The sequence below is a fragment of the Tachypleus tridentatus genome, chromosome 4 (genome assembly GCF_004210375.1).
Source record: "Tachypleus tridentatus isolate NWPU-2018 chromosome 4, ASM421037v1, whole genome shotgun sequence".
In the NCBI taxonomy this organism is placed as follows: domain Eukaryota; kingdom Metazoa; phylum Arthropoda; class Merostomata; order Xiphosura; family Limulidae; genus Tachypleus; species Tachypleus tridentatus.
In genome coordinates this window covers 79,407,248-79,425,967 of record NC_134828.1, presented here as the reverse complement: position 1 = coordinate 79,425,967, position 18,720 = coordinate 79,407,248, and the positions used below count along the sequence as shown (strand labels likewise).

General features: G+C 32.0%; 1 protein-coding gene across 1 annotated transcript in view; it reads left to right on the top strand.

Moving 5' to 3' along the window:
• Positions 1-18,720, top strand: part of LOC143248366 (limbic system-associated membrane protein-like) — a 163,855-nt gene that overhangs the window by 121,405 nt on the left and 23,730 nt on the right. Inside the window, exon 3 of the mRNA XM_076496727.1 lies at positions 11,400-11,610. Coding sequence (XP_076352842.1) covers positions 11,400-11,610 — 211 coding nt within the window. The remainder of the gene's footprint in view (positions 1-11,399; positions 11,611-18,720) is intronic.

The following is an 18,720-nucleotide window of genomic DNA, read 5'->3' as shown; positions in this document are numbered from 1 at the left end:
AGATAGAGTTTTCCTTATATAAAATTCTACAATCACTTGTGATAGGTAATCGGCGTTTCTTATAAGCAGTGTGTGTATTAGGTTCCCCCATGGTACAGCGGTAACTCTTCGGATTTACAACGTTAAAATCAGAGGTTCGATTCCCACCGGTGGACAGAGCAGATAGTCCAATGTGGCTTTGCTATAAGAAAAACACACAAACACGTACTTTGTATCAATGTTCTTTCGTTTATTGTGAGCATCTAACAGACTCAAGACAATCCAGAGTTCAACTTAACTTCTGAACTTTAACTTACCAAACCAACAAAAGATATTTATTTGCGAAACATTCAGTCATTTTCTGAAGAAAACAATCCTTTGTAATTTTACAGACGTCTCTTGAAACAAGACTGTCATTTACATTCGTACTAATAACAAAAAGTCACTCATTTAATTATTATTTTTGGCTTACAATGTTAAGGAGATTGGAATAAAGTTTTTGTTTCTAACATTTAAATTATCAAGTATGTTTGGCTTTAGAATAAAAAAAATCCCTTTTGGTATACTGCTGTTTAACGTTTGAAATATTTTACTTTTTTACCTCTAAGAGATATGTTAACATTTGCTAAGTTACTAAGTTTAATTTACGAAACAATAGTTTACTTATGAATAACAGTTTTTTGTATTTTTTAAGATTACAACTTGTGAAAGTTTTAAGTAGAGTACTAGCGTCAAGGAAAGTTTTAACTATGTCTAAGAAACATATAACATGTTGACTAAACGTTATTTTAAAGTACTGTTGACACATTTTCGAACGTTTCAACGCATTGACGAAACCTTATGAGTTTTACTTTACTTAACTTTAGCACCAAAACTGAAAATAAAATTCTTAGTACTGGATTAAACACTTATTTCTTCACACAGACCATTTTATAAAAATATGTAGAATAATATTCTTATATAGCTGCGTTCGTATATATATATGCATATACAACCTTGTTACTAATTATTCGTTAAATATTTGATGCACTTAATAAAAATTTATATATTTTTATTAATTTATTTCCATCTAACAGTTTACACTTGTTAAAATAATTTCACTTACATTATTCTTATCCATTTTGAGCCATGTGTTTGATTTCAGCTTTCTGCTGTTAACCCCATAAATTCTCCAGTGTATCAACGGTAATTTTATGGACTTAAATGACTAAAATGAGCAGTTTGACTCCCAGCGGTGAACGAAAAGTATATAATCTAATGTGTAGCTTTGAGCTAAAACAAATACAAAACTTTACGCTCAAATGATATAAAAGACCTGAGTTATTAAGGCGAGCATTTAAAAAAATACTTATAGTTTAGATTACACAACATTAAAGAAGTGTTAAAAATGTAACGGCTCCACTCAATTAACATTTTTTTATCAAAGGATTAGGTTTCGACCTGTATTAGTACCAAATCTTTCATGTGTTAACTTTTCCATAATAATTATCGCTTTATCGAAAGTTAAGCATTTTCAATAGTTTATTACTTTAATCAGGTCTCAAAATTAAACTTTATCACAATGATCGCTATACCTTTCTACCTTTCACTTGAGTGTAAGTTTTCTTTACCATGTTAAAGCAATGTTTATTTAGAGACTGAAACATTAAAACGTTCAACTCGTAAATATCCCGAATTTGTACAGAATATAAAAAACGTTTTTTTTTAGAATTTATTAAGTCTAAATTGAAAATTAAAAACACAGAAATAAAAATAAAGAAAACATCAGAAAACAACAAAGGATACTTCTAAACATTTCAGCAGTGGGGGCATTATAATGTGACGATCAATCCCACTATACTTTGGTAAAAGAGTAGCCGAAAAGTTGGGGATGGGTGGTAATGACTAGCTGCTTTCCTTCTAGTCGTACGCTGCTAAATTAGGGATGGATAGCGCAAATGGTACTCGTCTAGCTTAGTGCGAAATTCAAAAACAAACTTCTAAACGGTATCAGTATTTATTAGGAGGAAGAGTTCTCGTGTACCTGATCCTCCTGGGTATACAAATATATATACCCAAACACCAGAGAGAGAGTATTCATCACATGTCACCAAATTATTATGTTATTTTGCTATTACATTTCAAATGTTTAGTGTTGTAGAAGATTGCTTGTGTTATACTAAAACAATTTTGAATGTTCAAGTCAGCAAGTCATGTGACAGCCACAACGATATAAAGTCACTGTGGAACCAGAATGTACCAGCATTTTAACATTATTTAGCGTTACGTAAATAGAGTAATGCCACTTAAAACTGATGGCTTCTGACACAAAATACCCGAACACTCAGAGTATAAACATGTGTTCAGATCAAGGATGCATTTAATGGCATTAGAAAACGAAGTGATATGGAACAACTTTGAGAATAAAGACCATCCATAAAAAGACCTACAACAAGTCGTAACCCAGCCAGGTCTAGTTAAGTGTAATATCTTATATCAGGTGATAATCCACAAACATAAAGATCAGTGACAAAGATCGTTAACCTCCAAAATATCAAGTAGAATCTCCCTCTGCAAAATCAACATAAGAGTCACCTGTACACAAGCTGCTTCCGTTCAACTTTTAAGTACTTCAACTATCTGGGGAATGAGACGAAAAATCATGCTATTTGATTCGAATACATCATACTGTAATGGAACTCTTGCTTATATGATACTTGAAAAACCCTTTTTATTACTCCATGTGCAACCTCAACTTTGCGAATTTTTTATCTTGGGTACATATAGAGTTGCAATAGTGGTCACCATTTTCCCGTTTCGACTCCGTTTTCCTTCACCGTGAAATTTATTTTCCTCCATTCTTAGAGTGCAGATGTGACGTCATAAATACGTCGCACACGGATCCAATACACTGATACCACAGGTTATTATAAATGATCTTTATACTTACGAAATAGCAGAATTTATCTTCCAAAAAACTTTTAGACTAAATATGTAAATCTAGAAACATCATTATAATTACGTGAAACTCACCGTGATAAAGAATGTGAAGGTTTTGAACACAAAACAAACGTTATTTACTTTTATTACGTAAATAGAAACAAGTTCACAGCTCTAATGGAAACCATCACCTTCCTACGTTAGATGGATGATGGAAAGGAAGAAGGTGTGCTCTGAACGTAACATTCTTGCGACGGAGCATTTTGCAATGGCAAATACGTTGCAAGGTTATTGTCAAGATGCAATGCACAATCGTCAGGTCAGTCGTAACTGAATGTTGTAGTATGGACTTTAACGACATGATGAGGCTCCAAAATTATTTTAATTTAACATACTGGTGTGGTTTCTTTTGAATTTCGCGCAAAACTACACGAGGACTATTTGCTCTAGCCATCCCATTTTGTAGTGTAAGACGAGAAGGAAAACAGCTTGTCATCACCACCCACCGCCAACTCATGGGCTACTCTTTTACCAACGAATAGTGGGATTGATCGTAACATTATAACGCTCTCACGGGTGTAAAAGCGAGCATGTTTAGTGTGACGGAGATTCTAAACCGTGACCCTCAGATAATTAGTCGAGTGCCTTAACCACTTGACCACGTCTGGTCTTAACGTACTAACTGTATCTTTTATCTGACTCATAAATATTTGTATAAAACTCATAAAGGAAAACAAAAGAAAGCATTTTATGTTATTAAACGTTTATTATAACATAAAATAAAAAACTCAGTTTTTGATGTGAAGAAATATTTGACATATAACACAAATAACAGTTGATAAAAACCAGTATAAATTTAAGTTGTTAACATCAAGTTCATTGAACTTATAGGACTGTAAACAACTATTTTACCATTTTTGTTCTAAGTGATAGTTCTTGCCAAGTTGGAATAGTTAAAAACTGAAGCAGGTTTTGTAGCCAGTTAAAATAATAGAATAAGCACAAAAATCAATTAGATTGAAATATGTTAAAGTTTACTCCAGAAAAATCATTTAAAAAATATGTACTTGCTGCGTAATCCCTTTGAAATAATCTGTTTTATTTCGTATACAATACATAGAAAAGTTCTACACTATTTGCCACTACTGACACGTACATTTCTTTTATTGTCATATTTAAAATAGCATTGTAAGAAACATAAGCAGAGTCTCCGTATAAGGATAATGTTATATTATGATACAAACAGCTATCACTCATAACAGCGACCAATCAGAACAAGTGTGAAAAGAGAGTAAGCAAATAAAATCTATAGGTATTTTCTCTCTTGAGGCATATATTTATGTACATTTACAATAGTTATTTATCTGTCTGTTGTAAAGTACAATAACCACACAGTTTGAGTTCTGTCCATCGTAGGTATCGAAACCTGATTTTTATCATTATAAGCCTGCTAACATTTGGCCGTGCTACTCTGAGGCACGATAATTGTCATCACTTACGATAAACCTTTTCATAAGGTTTATGATTAACAACTAATTCTAGCCTATAACCGAAACTTTTTATTAATAATGAGATTGGTCGTTCAACATGCTATGTCTATTCTTTGTAGTTAATGCATGAGACCTGTGCTTTTAAAATAGTGTAGCAATCCATATTACACATTAGCTGCATTGTTACGTTTTCCTAGTCAGTAATGCGCTAATCCCTCCCCAGTGGCACAACGATAAGTCTGAGAACTTATAACGTTAAAAAACGAGTTTTGATACTCGTATGAGGCACAGCACAGGTAGCCGTAATGAAACTTTGTGCTCACAACACATAAACAAAGCACAAGTATTATAAAACAAAAAGATGTTTGTAAGTATTTAAGTGTACTACAGTGCCCCCCCCTTCAATGGCAAGCAGAAAGTCTGCGGACTTACAACGCTAAAAACAGTGTTTCGATTACTGTGGTGGGCAGAACCGATAGCCCATTGTGTAGTTTTGCTTAATTTCAAACAAACAAACTTATTGCAGTTTCTCTGTTAAATCAAATGTGTTAAACGTGATTAGATAAGTATTTTTATTAATTATTGATACTCTGCATAATATTTGCAAAAATATTTCATTTTTTCTACCGTTTAATTCCAATTTCTATCATCACGTTTGTTTGTGTTTTTCATACAGTTCCCACAGAACTTGTAAGTTAAAGAGAAACACAGCTGTGGCAGCAATACTAAAGATATCAAAAAAAATTAAAATTAAATAAAACTCAAAGAACATTTATGATGGAATTTCGTCTCATATTATACATACAGTTCTTCTCAGTTGAAACGTAGGATATAAACTAATTGGTTAATAACATTTGTAAGTTTAATAATGCGAAATATTTCGATATCAAATACTTAGTCACTGAGGGGTTACGCTGAGCGTACAGCTTATTAACCACAACAAGGAATGATATCCTTTTGCCACAACCTCACAGTAAATGCATATATTATCTTTAGTAATTAATAATAACATTAAACTTCTAGGCGTTTCATATCATATTGTAAATGTGATACATTATTGTGAAAGATGTAATTGTTTTATATTTTCAGTTTTAACCAAATCTGTTCCTCTGTAATTAATTTTGGTTATTTTTTTACCAACTAAATAAATAATATGATATTTCTCTTCTAAACACACATTACCAAAACTTTCATCGGGTATGTATTGTTTCTTTGTGGGTTTTTTTTAGATTTAAAGCATTCTTCTATACAGACAAACTTACTTTACACAGCATGAATTCATGTTTCTTAATATAAAACACTATATAATGCATAGGTTCATAACGTATTCAAAAATTTGATCTTGGGGCCATATTTGACTTTCAAAATGAGTGCGTAATCTGATAGCGTTCACTAGAACTAAAAAAAGAAACTCACTTATGGTCAGTTGTTTTCCTTTACATTTAAATATTGTTGGGAGTTTTTTAGGTGTAATATAAAGCGTAATGACTTATTACTCCTTCGTTTATTCCACGTCAGAAGCAAAATATAAGTATCCTGAAGCTTGTTTGACGAAACGATTACCAATTCATGCAAAATATTCAAGAGAAATTTATGAATAATTCAAGAGACTTGTTTGAACTTTTTACCAATCCAGAAATGGTTCTGTTAACTTGGACATAAAGGACGATCGAGCTGTAAAGAGCAAAGTGTTTTTTTACAAAGGTAAAATAAGACCCGACAACTAGAGTATACAAGAAAGCTGACAATCACAAAACGTTTTTCAGGCATGAGGGCGTTTTTTGGGTTTGGCCTTTTATGGCGCAAAGCAACTAGGCTACCTGCGCATGAGCAAGTAAAACATAGTTTTGTATGATTTTATATAAGCATTCTCTGTGATCTTTTGGCTTCTTTGTAAGTGTTAATATACTATATAAAAGCTAAAATACAAATTATTAGGTATAGATTCGTGTATTTTGTACTGGAAATTAATCCTTAGAGATTATTTTATATTTTTATATATTTTTTATATTTTTTAAAAATTTGTATGATTTAACAGAGGCAATTTAAGAAATGTAGATTTTAGATGGCATTAGATCATACAAGTACAATCAATTACTTAAAATAAGTTACGTTATTGATTGAGTGTAATGTTACAAAAACGAAAATAATATATCTTATGTAAATAAAATTAAAAACAGTAATGAACCTAACTTTACCTATAACGAGGGTTCTAACAGCTCTTTAGCTTAATCGAATTTTACACATTAAAATAAGTTATGAAAATAAAGTAAAACCATTCTTTCATACCTGCAATGCCTATTCCAGAATTGGTCGTAAAAAACAATTAACTCTATGACAAAAGTACGAGAGTTGTCAACAAAATCAGTAACTTTTAGTGCTGACCATATACATTATTTATATACGCTAAGATATATCTCCAAAGATATATTTCATTATTAAAATCAAAATTTTAATCTCAAAGAAATACGACACTTGTAATTTATAATAAAGTTTTGAAAAAAAGTAAAAGTTTTAGGTAAATTAAACATATCTGTTACGTTTCTTTCAATTTGTAATTTTCTATGAATTACCTTAAACATCATAATAAAATTACTTGAGTTGAAATAATGTGAATTCTTACTTTACAGAAAAGTACTTCGAAAACATTATTACAAAACACTAAACACTCTTACATAGCATTCTACACAGGTAAGTTTTAATAAATACACTTCTTCATTGAAATTCTATAAATAACATTCTTTTTACGTAAATTATCTTTGTATTCTTGTCTGTTGGAAAAATTTTATACACAACATTGTTTCCACTTAAGAGATTCCAAACATAATTTTACTTGTGATTACGATCACAAGAATTATTGTGCTGAAAAATTAATATATTTTTAAATATAGAATTTAAAACACATATTTGTTTGCAGATATTATCCTATGTTTAATTTAACCTGTATATACGTAATCTTGTTTACTGTGAACTATTTAATTTGTTTGTTTGTTTTAAGTAGTTAAGAACAATTTATCATGTAGTATTTTCTAATTAGTTATGATATCTGTAAACGATGCGTGTAATTTGGCAAGCCTACTCAATCAGAAAACTGTAAGCGATGCGCATAATTTGACAAATCTAGTCAATTAGAAAATTGAGACATTTTTTTCATACTGGCTTAAAGATATTAGCCAGTAAGTTGGAAATTCAGGATCTCTGCATTTATCATAAGCTTATTTTGTAAAAAAAAATAACAATTTCTTGTATACGTCTAAATATGTTATATTCTTTATTACCCAAGAGATTCTAAACTCTAAGCCTTAAATGCTTAGATAATTATATATATATATAATGAGCAGAACTAAATTTAGGCTATGAACTTTCTTTTGCTAAAAGTGTGATTAGAAAAGTCACTTAAACTTGTTAGAAAATTACACGATTATTCAAAGAAAACGATCTGTGTATCTAATTGTATGTTTGGATTGCTTTAATGCTAAGTCAAAATACACATCGGATACAATGCTATTAGTTGGTGTTTCAAAAGATAATGTGACGACACCGACAACTGATCACTTCTGGGAAGGGTATCATGAAACCTTTCCGATGCAGAATATTCATACACTAAAATTATAGAGATATGTTCAGATCACACAATTAGAGTATTCATTACAGAGATATCCCTTATACTTAATTGTACTGAAAAAATTAATATGAAGCAACTTGGGGTATCAAGACAATCCAAAAAGAGACCTGCAACAAGTCATACACAAACCACGGTGAGAAAGTGTGTCGTCTTATGACAGGTGAGAATTCAGAGGCACAGAGGACAGTGGCAAAACTGTCAACGTTCCCCATATACCGTAATCGAGAGAGATCTTTATCAAGAAAAGTGGCACAAGAAGAGAGTTGCAACGTGCTTTGCACATTAATACTTCAAAGCAGAGTAATTAGTAATGGAAACTACACTATATGTCTATTGTCACGGTCTTCAAGGTGCGGTCACACAGACTGTATCTACTTGGTAATGCTTCAGAATTGTTTTAATTTATTCAATCTTTGTATAAAGTACTTGGTTTAAAAGAGTTCATATGCTGATATTCTGAAAGCTGTGTTAACTTAATTATTTTAGTCTTTGTTTTCTTATTAAAATGTCGTCTTCATCTTCTAACCCTAATCGTTTCTCTGTGTATTCTATAACTAACCTAGGCTAAACCCTCCTTGAATTTGTTTCACTTATGTCACTTATGTTAATCAACACCTGAACCTCCATTGTGCCTTTATCTCTCTTCTTATTTAGTAATGATAAAAAATGCAGGATAGCGTAGACTCCCGAACCTTTGATTCTCTTGCGAAAAATCTCTCTGTATTTTTTCATTGTCATTATATATGCACCGTCATCTGTGTTAACACCTTTGTTCCTATATTTTTGTTGTCACTCGACAATGAAAAATATGGATGATTCCATACATTCCTAAAACCGTATTGTTGTGTTGCCCAAATTCTGGACTCTTATGTAAAAGTCCATTATTTTACTGATTAAGTGTTTTAATCGTTTGATTATCAATACGATTACAGTATGTTTTTACAGTTAATGTTACATCACGACACAAACGTACCATTGTATTACTAAAAGAGTTTAGAATTGCTTAAAAGAATTAGGATTCACTTACAGTATATTGAGGTTGCATGGATAATAAAATTAAAAGCTTGATATGAAATGCCTCGTGTTGGCCATATCTATTTGTTTAAAAGCTTAGTAATAAAAGGATTAAGTTAGTCGGTAATATTTTCTGTTCGTAGAAAATCTAATTGCTAACTCCGGTAAGCTCTAACTAAACAATATATCAAGTCTCTTAAACTACACTGTGTTAGCAAGTTTGGTACTATTATATTTAAACTGACACTTTTCTAATAAGATATATTGTTGTCTTTGGAGCACATTTCTTAGTGTACACTATTTGATCCGAATAAACTAGCTTAAGTGTTTATAACACATTATTTGGAAGGCAGTATAAAAACTAATTCTATTACGATTCTCTAATATATCTGTTACATAAAGTTCAATAAATTAATTTAAATGTTTAGAGTAGGAGAGAAGGTAACTAGACGCTGACTCTCAATAAACGACCTCTGAATTAACCATATCGCATTTTAATTTTGTTGTGGATATCACCTACTAATTCATAAAAGTTTAAAATCTTGTAATATAAATCAGAAAGAGTAAAAAGACACAACACTGAAAAGGAAAGTATGTTTGCTCAGAAATAAAACATTTGAGTTACGATTGTTGGATCACACTCTATTGCCAAACTCCACAATTCATTCTTACAACTATAAAGGAAAGCAAACATAAGATAGTGTTATCATTGAAATATGTCGTGTTAAAACAGATACAGATAGTACTGTGAAAAACTCAAACACACAAGCACTTATAAAAGTAACTTTTGAAGAAGAAATATTTCAATTTCATTTGAAGCAACATAACTTAACGCTCTGAACCAATTTTGAGGCTCTAGTGATGTCAGTAAATTAAACATAAAAACAAGACGATATTTTCTCACATTTAAGATACAAAACCTTTGTTTGTAATATTACTACTTGCTTCTCGATTCATTTTCCAAGAAAAATGCTCATAAAGTTTATTTCTATTCGAGAAAACTCGAAGTTTCGAATAATCATTTATACTATCAAGCAGTTTGTTCCTGTTTTCTTTCTGTCCGTAATAAAAATGTTTCAACTTTCCAGCTTTTTATCACCACGAAATTTTCAAGGAGTCTTTATTACACCCAGAGGGATTCTAAAATCTTAGTTTATTCGTTTTCTCATTTTTACGAGTTTGACAGTCATTTCAATTTTGCCCTTTGCTATTACCTGTGAACTGTCATCTTGTCCAAAAAAGATGGGTTATCAATCTCATCCGTTTAAGACAGGAGCTTGAAAGCTCTATGTGCCTTGGAAAGAAGTCACGGCAAGGATTTGACTTAACTATTTTAACTATCTTAGTGATTCCTTTGTTTTTATGTTGTTGTTTTTAGTTTTTGCTATGTTTTAGACACTCTAATGAGTTCTTTGTCTGACTATACCCGAAGAAAATATAACGATAAAGTCGAAGACTTTGGCAACAAATTTCATATAGAAATAAAAGTAGATCATTAAATTATTTTAAGGTGTTTCTCTTAATATTAAATTTACTACTACACGTGTAATTAAGCACTACTACTTCTTTACCTCAAACCACTAATATACATATGGCGTGATATGCTATTGCTAAGCATGAAATGCGTGTTCTTTTTTAATTTTAGTTTAATATCCTATTTCTTGATTTTCTATCGTAATACTACACCTTTGGTCATTATCCATGTCGGCTGGATTTATTTTATCATAAAACTTACGGAAACAGGCCATAAAGTCGATTCCTTTCCACTGAATGTATTTTTTCATTTCGTCTTACAAAAAGCAAAAAGCTGAGTTTAGGATTTGCTTTATCGTTTGTTTGTTTGTTTTTCGTTTTCAGCATCTTTTAATTTTACTGTAAAAGAAAGCAAATTGTTTGAGCAAAAACGAATTATTGAATTGTTAGGTTTAAAAGTAAATGATGTAAAAATAAACGGCATTGGAAACTAATTGACATTCTAGGATATATACACAAGTAAAACGTTTTATTTTAAAATGTATAAATGTTTATTTTACAGTTTGTTTGTTTTTCATGTTGACTTTTGTGTAGTTAAGCAATGGACTATTTGTACTTTGCCTATCACAAGTATCGAAATCCGATTTCCGGCTTTATACCCCCGCAAACATACCACTGTGCCGCTAGGAGGCGGCTTTCCTTTAAAACTATTTATATGTTCTTGTAGGTTTCTTTACTTTCACTCAGAACAAAATCGAGTTTGAGGCTAATTAGCCTTTTATCTAGATTTAACGTTCATTATTTGTTCGCTTTGTCATTCGCTGGCATTATAAATAAATATTCAAAACTTTTTAACTACGAGTTATGATATGAATTTTGATTGATGGATTACATTTCAGGTGTCATGGGTTCGTCTCCGTGATTACCACGTTCTAACTGTTGGGAAATACACCTACACTACAGACGATAGATTCAAGGCCTTCCACACCGAATACTCAAACGAGTGGACATTAAAAATCGAACTTGTCCAGGAGAGTGACAGTGGTTTCTATGAATGTCAGATGACTTCTAGCCCACCGGCACGTCAAGTTCTCTATCTTCGTGTAGTAGGTAAACAAACCAGATATATTACTGATTTATTCTATTTTTTCTAAAGATGTGTATATTAAATCGAATACTTAGTTTGATGTCCACTGAAGTAGTGAGAAGAAATTGATTTCTTTGTATAGATGTTTTTTTCTTTTATGCTGCTTTGTACTTATGTTTGTAAAAACAAAAAAGTTCCAACGTTTTTGTTTGTTTATTTTCTTTTTATTTTAACAATACGAGACAGGTAACATGAATAAAACACGTGTAAATTTCAAGATCAATGTTTTGTTTTGTTTGGATTTCGCGCAAAGCCACACAAGTTCTATCTGCACTAGCCGTCCTAACTTAGCAGTGTAAGACTAGAGGGAAGGTAGCTAGTCATCACCACCCACCGTCAACTCTTGGGTTACTCTTTTACCAACGAATAGTGGGATTGACCGTCACATTATAGCATCCTCACGACTGAATGGACGAGCATGTTTGGTGTGACAGGGATTCGAACCCGCGACCGTCGGATTATGAGTCGAGTGTCTTAACCACCCGATCCCAGGGAAGTATGGGTACCAGAAGAATTATTTTAGCTGTTTTAAAATTAAAAAAAAAACATTGTAGGAGTTGGAGGGGCATGTTTGATTGGATAACTAACAAATAAAGCTTTCCAGTACTTTCTTTTGTTATATTCTGAATAAATATTTCAAGTCGTTGTGATAGCTACAATCTGAATTGCTCAGCATTGTAGTCAAATAGTACTAGTGTTTGCAGGCTCTGGGAAAGTACCTCTCACTCCTCCTCCTTCTATCCAAAATTATACTCGAAACGTAATAGTGACCACATATATGGTGCAATATAAGATCTGCTAACTGTATCCTTCAAAGTCACTTTCTCCATGGTTTTCAACTTCCGTCGATAAAATAAAGCTCAACAAATCTTACTTGCTGCTGTATGATGCCCTAGTGTAAAGCCTGACAGAACGTGAACTTGTCTACAAACTTGTGCAAGAGGAACATAGCCTAACCAACCCATAAGCTCTGCCTTTTATGTTTTGTTTTTCGCACAAAGCTACTCGAGGGCTATCTGTGCTAGCCGTTCCTAATTTAGCAGTGTAAAACTAGAGGGAAGGCAGCTAGTCATCACCACCCACCGCCAACTCTTGGGCTACTCTTTTATCAACGAATAGTGGGATTGACCGTCACATTATAACGCCCCCACGGCTGGGAGGGCGAGCATGTTTGGCGTGACGCGGGCGCGAACCCGCGATCTTCGGATTAGGAGTCGCACGCCTTACGCGCTAGGCCATGCCAGGCCCTCTGCATTTTACTTCTTGAAACCTACTGAAAGGTGAATTGTCAGTAAAATGTTTTTTTTTTTCGTTTAGCAGGAATTATAGGAGCACATTTTTCGTTCTAGCTTGAAGAATGAAAACTAAAACATCTCTCTGAAACCCAATTAATTTGGTCTGGTCAACTATCAGATTGATTGTTAAATGAAATAGAAAAAAAAACAGAAATCAAGATAACTTAAAGGCTGAAGTTTCTCGGAAAATTTGTTAATTTTCTTTGAATTTCAGGTTTCTCTATTATAGTTATGAACTACGATCAACATCAAATACGAAATTTTGCACTTGAAGTAATTAGAAATATGTCAAGCACTAATAAACATACATTTTTTTATAAAAATCAGGATTAATAACTCTATCATCAAATCTAAGATTGTTCTTGCTTTTTTCTTAAGCATCTCAGCATAGCTGAGAATTGATGATTTGAGAACACGTTTTCGAATATTACGATATGATGGTCCTATGACACTTAAGACTGAAATATAGTTAGACTGTGTTGACGGTGAATCTAAAGGTTCACGGTTCGCGCTTCATTGACCCAAATATGTACACCGCACGTTGTGGCTTTGCATCATGGTTAAATCCCACTATTCGACCGGACAATAGTAGCCCAAGGGTTAAATACTTTTCGTTAGCTGTCCTCCCTCTATTTATTCAGTTCAATATTAGGAATAACTGCGGGCAGATAACTCTCAACTATCAACAACTAATCTAAAAACAAATGATTACAATATATTTCTTAAACTTTCAAATTTATCTTTAAATCAGTACTTTATTTTATACCAGGCGTTCAAAAATCTTCGTGTTTTAAAATTATATAGTCTCGTTTTTTGTAGCTGTTTTTTAAATAAAAATACATATTACGAATCAGTTATGCAAAATATGTGAGTTAGTATAAGTTTGGACAATAATACTAAAACCAGTTCCAACGAGCAGTTTCAAAACCGATAATAAAATTTATTCGAGAAAAGGAATTTCAATGCTTTCCATTTTTGATTTGTATTTCGAAAGTAACAAGTACTAAGCAATCACACAAACAGATAAAAAAATTTTAAGATATGCACATCAAAATTTTAAATGTTTTTCGGATTACTAATCATTCTACATTCGTGTACATTTTACCATATTCCAAATCAATTTCTATGTCATAACAAGTATTTGTACTCTGGAACACAAAGTCAATTTGTTTCTGCTTTTCGATGCATATTTTCAAAGTTTTATCTTCTATAGTTACTCTAGTTTATAAATAAGAATAGTCTGATTTCATATAGATATATTTCCAAAATTAAAATAGCATACAAAAATATTCGCTCATATTTCTCTTAAATTAACTACCTATTATATGAATGTATCTAATTACTGTTGTTGTAAACAATTACTATCAAGATATCAATTTAAATAAAAATTGCAACAACATTAATTTTGATTTACTAAACAATAATCTAATTTCTAAAACAAGTTTACCTGCATTTAAAAGCTTTATAACATTGCTTCATGGACCTTATACATGAGTAAGAAATACATTTTAACCTTTAACATGTTTTTATCAATTTCTAAACATGTATGCGAGAGTTATTAAATGACAGATGCCTTTTAAATCTTTAACTTAATTCCTTTAATAAGAGAAACAGTATCTTTTGCGAAATCATGTAAACTCTTTTAATGCATTACCTGAAACACACAATACAATTCTTGCATTATTTCGAGAAAAACAAATAATGAGAACTTTAAATAAAATTAAAATATATGCAAATATGCCTTCCTATGGCTCAACAGTAAACTGAAGGGTTTATAATGCTGAAACTTAGACTCAACCCTCACAGTGAACATAGCGTATATGGCTCACTGAGAGGTTTTAGACTAGAATAAACACAAGAATTAATTTCTAAATAGTTAATGAAAGTGGTATTACGATGAAACCAAAGTTTATATTCTGAACTTTATAAGATTATCTGTGTTCATGTGTTACGAAGAATAAAATGCAGGTGATAATACAACACCTCATCCATAAAATATATTTAGGTTTGGTTTGTTTTCAATTTCGAGCAAAGCTACACGAGGGCTATTTGTGCTAGCCGTCCCTAATTTAGCAGTATAAGACTAGAGGGAAGACAGCTAGTCATCGTCACCCCCCGCCAACTCTTGGGCTACTCTTTTACCAACGAATAGTGGGATTGATCGTCACATTATAACGGCCCCAAGGTTGAAAGGGCGAGCATATTTGGTGTGACGGGGATTCGGACTCGCGACCCTCTGATTATGAGTAAAATATGTTATCTACATCATAAAAATATTTCTGTCAGTTTTGGCGATTTTTACACACCCTTGAAACATCTCATTTGTTTTCTAACTTTATAAACAAGTAAAAATTTAATGAAATTTAACCAAATTTTCAATTGTCAAATTTCTTCCATGAGAGGTGAGAAAAGAACTAGTAAGATGAAGTTATATTCATATTTTTATGACTATATCATAATATTAGTCCATAACAACAATTGGACAAGAGCGATTAATAATATCACTTTCCATAGTTAAACTTATCATCTCATTTGTTTTTATCCACTAAGTCGCAAACGTTTTCAAACCAACGTATTAGCCATATTGCGTTTATCTTTTATTGGGACAACAAATAAATAACGATGTTTCATACCGAAATCTTATGATAGCTTTATAATTTTACTCAATGGTTTGTTGGTTTAGAATTAAGCACAAAACTACAGAACGGGCTATTTGTGCTCTGCCCACCACGGGTATCAAAACCCAGTTTCTATCGCTCTGAATCCATGGACATACCGATATACTACTTCTAGGAATTGTTCGGTAGATTAAATTGTGTGAAATTAAACAGAAACTTTGCGATGAACTCGCTTGAAAAGTTTTCATTTTTACTTTTCTTAAATAAAATCAGCAAACAGTGCTTTAACTACGTATTTCCCTTCATAAACTGATGAAAGACTCACACTGTAAAAAATTTGAACATTTTGTCGATAAGTTAACAATATTGCAAAAGGTAACATGAGAAGAAATTTCCATAACCATCAGCGTCATTCAGCAAGACATTTAAACAATTATCCCAGAATATCTTCTGCAAATTAAATACTTTTATCTGCTTTAAGCAGCTAATGTGCAATTCGTAATATGCTTATTCTCTTATTATTTTGGTAAAGAAATGTCTTGAGGTATCGTACTTGTTTCTAGTGAATTTGTTTTTTATCAGAGGCAAGTATCAATGGGTTGAGCGTGGCCTAATAGTTAATGTGCTCGGACTGTGAACTTCAGGTTCACGGCTCGCACCTCTTACCTCAAAAACGATTTACTCACTTTGGGCCCGTGGATACTTTATATGAATAAAAGTCAAATAATAGTAAACCAAGATTTGACGGTTGGTGATGTCGCTCAACTTTATCAGATCAAAATTAGGGACGGCTATGTGCATATAGCCCTTGGTGTGGCTTTGCTTTAAAATGTTTAAATAAACAAATAAATAGATAAGTGTCAAAGTAGCACTAGTAGCAATTAAGAAAATAATCAAGGTCATATAATCATTTGAACGTTTTCTTAACAATAATGATGCAAATAAGCTGAGCTAAAATCATATTTAACTTTTTTTTTTACAGAGTATCAGCAAATGAGACTTTCTAATAAGGTTTTATTATTCTACACTAGAAATTTGAAACGTGATAACACTTTTTTGGTAAAACGTAATCATAACAACCCACACAAAGTATATCAACTACACAATATCATTTCACTTACTGGAGTTGTAAGTTTTCTCAAAAGGATCTACATATGTGACATAACCTTGTGGAAACGTCCTACATTTATAACAAAGTTTTCGTCATAACCAATTAAAGCTGTCTCCAAAGTTTTATTTTCGAAAAGGTGGGTTTATCGTCATCAAATTTAGTTGAATATATATTTTTTTAATGACGAAAAAATTTGTTTTTACTTAGAATAAACATTCAAGATTAAATAATGACAAAAGTTTGCCTTATTAGAGAATATTAAAAAATAGAAGCTGTTAAATGTCAATAAACATTAAAAGATGACAACTTGGTTTGTTTGTATCTTAAATAACACTGCACAACAGAGTTTTTGCTTCTTGAACACTGTTGAGTGTTCCTTATAGATTTTTGGCTGCTGATCACGAAAATCACATCCAAATTTGCCCATCACGTACCGTTTCATCGAAATCTTTAGTTTTGCTACAATGGAAAAACGATATCAGGGCAACTGGAATCCGTCAATGTTTCCTGACTACTGTTGGACACTGCAACGTGATGCACCAGATATTGAATACAAACGAAAATCAGGAGCAAAACACTCTTAATTATGTTAAACTTAATAGCGAATTAGAAACATAAACGCAATTAAATACGTTATTGCCAGTAAACACTTAACTGTCTATTTCTCAGAGTTCCTACGTGATGAAGCAAAACCAAAACTATATTTATGCATACCCACCAGGTATCTGTCACAATCAGCAAAAACATTTCAGGAAGCAAAACTTTTCAAAAAAATTGTCATTCAGTGTAATGTATAAATGCTATTTACCTGTCAAAAGTAAAGGTCCAAGTCTAATTTATTTTTGTGAGGCTCAGCATAGCCAGGTGGTTAAAGCAATCAACTCCTTATCTGAGAGTCGCAGGCTCGACTCCGCGTCCAACCAAACATGCTCGCCCTTTCAGGCGTGGGGGCGTTATAATGTTACGATCAATCCCATTATTCGTTGTTAAAGGAGTAGTCCAAGAGTTGGCGGTGGGGGATGGTGACTATCTGCCTTCTTTCTAGACTTACACTGCTAAATTGTGGACGGCTAGCGCAGATAGCCTTCGTAGTTTTACGCAAAATTCAGAACAAGCAAACAAAATTTATTTTTGTGGTTTGGTTAAACTCAGAAATCAAATTATTGTGAAGGTTCAATATGGAAACTGTAATAAACAAATATATAAACAATTAGCGTTTATATCAAGAAACGTTAATACTACAGATTGAAAAAATATGTGACAATTTATTTATACCAAGTTCATATAGAAATAATCACCATTTTTGTCAAAATAAAAATATCAAAATCAGTGACGTAAGACGAAAGAAATAGGCATTTCTTATCAGTTCAGTCACTTTTCTTTTTAAACTTTTATTATTTTTTCATTATTTTTTCTTTTAAAAATGGAATCTGAATCCACGATGTAAAGGTTTCAGAATAACAATAGTTCGTTGTGTGGGTACCACTTTTTTTTTTATGAACGAACAGAACACATAGAAGAAGCGTCGTCTCTTAAGAATTGCTATCTTGATCTCCACCGTAGAATGACGATAGCTTTTATCTTCCTAAGAGTCACTGAGGCACACATGTTATCTACTGAACTTAAGAAGATAAATCTTTAAAAAAGTAAGACATCCCACAATAGTGTATATGAGATATGATAAAAAATAAAACATAAAAAACAAATATATCTAACAAAGCCAATGTTTTATGTTACAGTATTTGCTCACACAGCTATTATTGTTCATTTGCAAACTACTGCTTTGGATGCTTGTGCAATATTCTGTAAAACCTCATACAAATTCTCGTGAACAGTTTTTTTATGATATCTTTTCACCAGTTATTAAACAGAGAAAGTGTTCCTAGTGACCGTACTGTTCGCGTAGACGATACGAAACTGGCTTCCCTTTCACAGTTTATTAAGGAACACAGAAATAGTAGTAAAAATAATTTAGGGTTGTTAAATGTAAGTGTACATTTGTTAGTAACACAGATTAGGAGTTCCACAAAACGAATTCACATTTGTTTT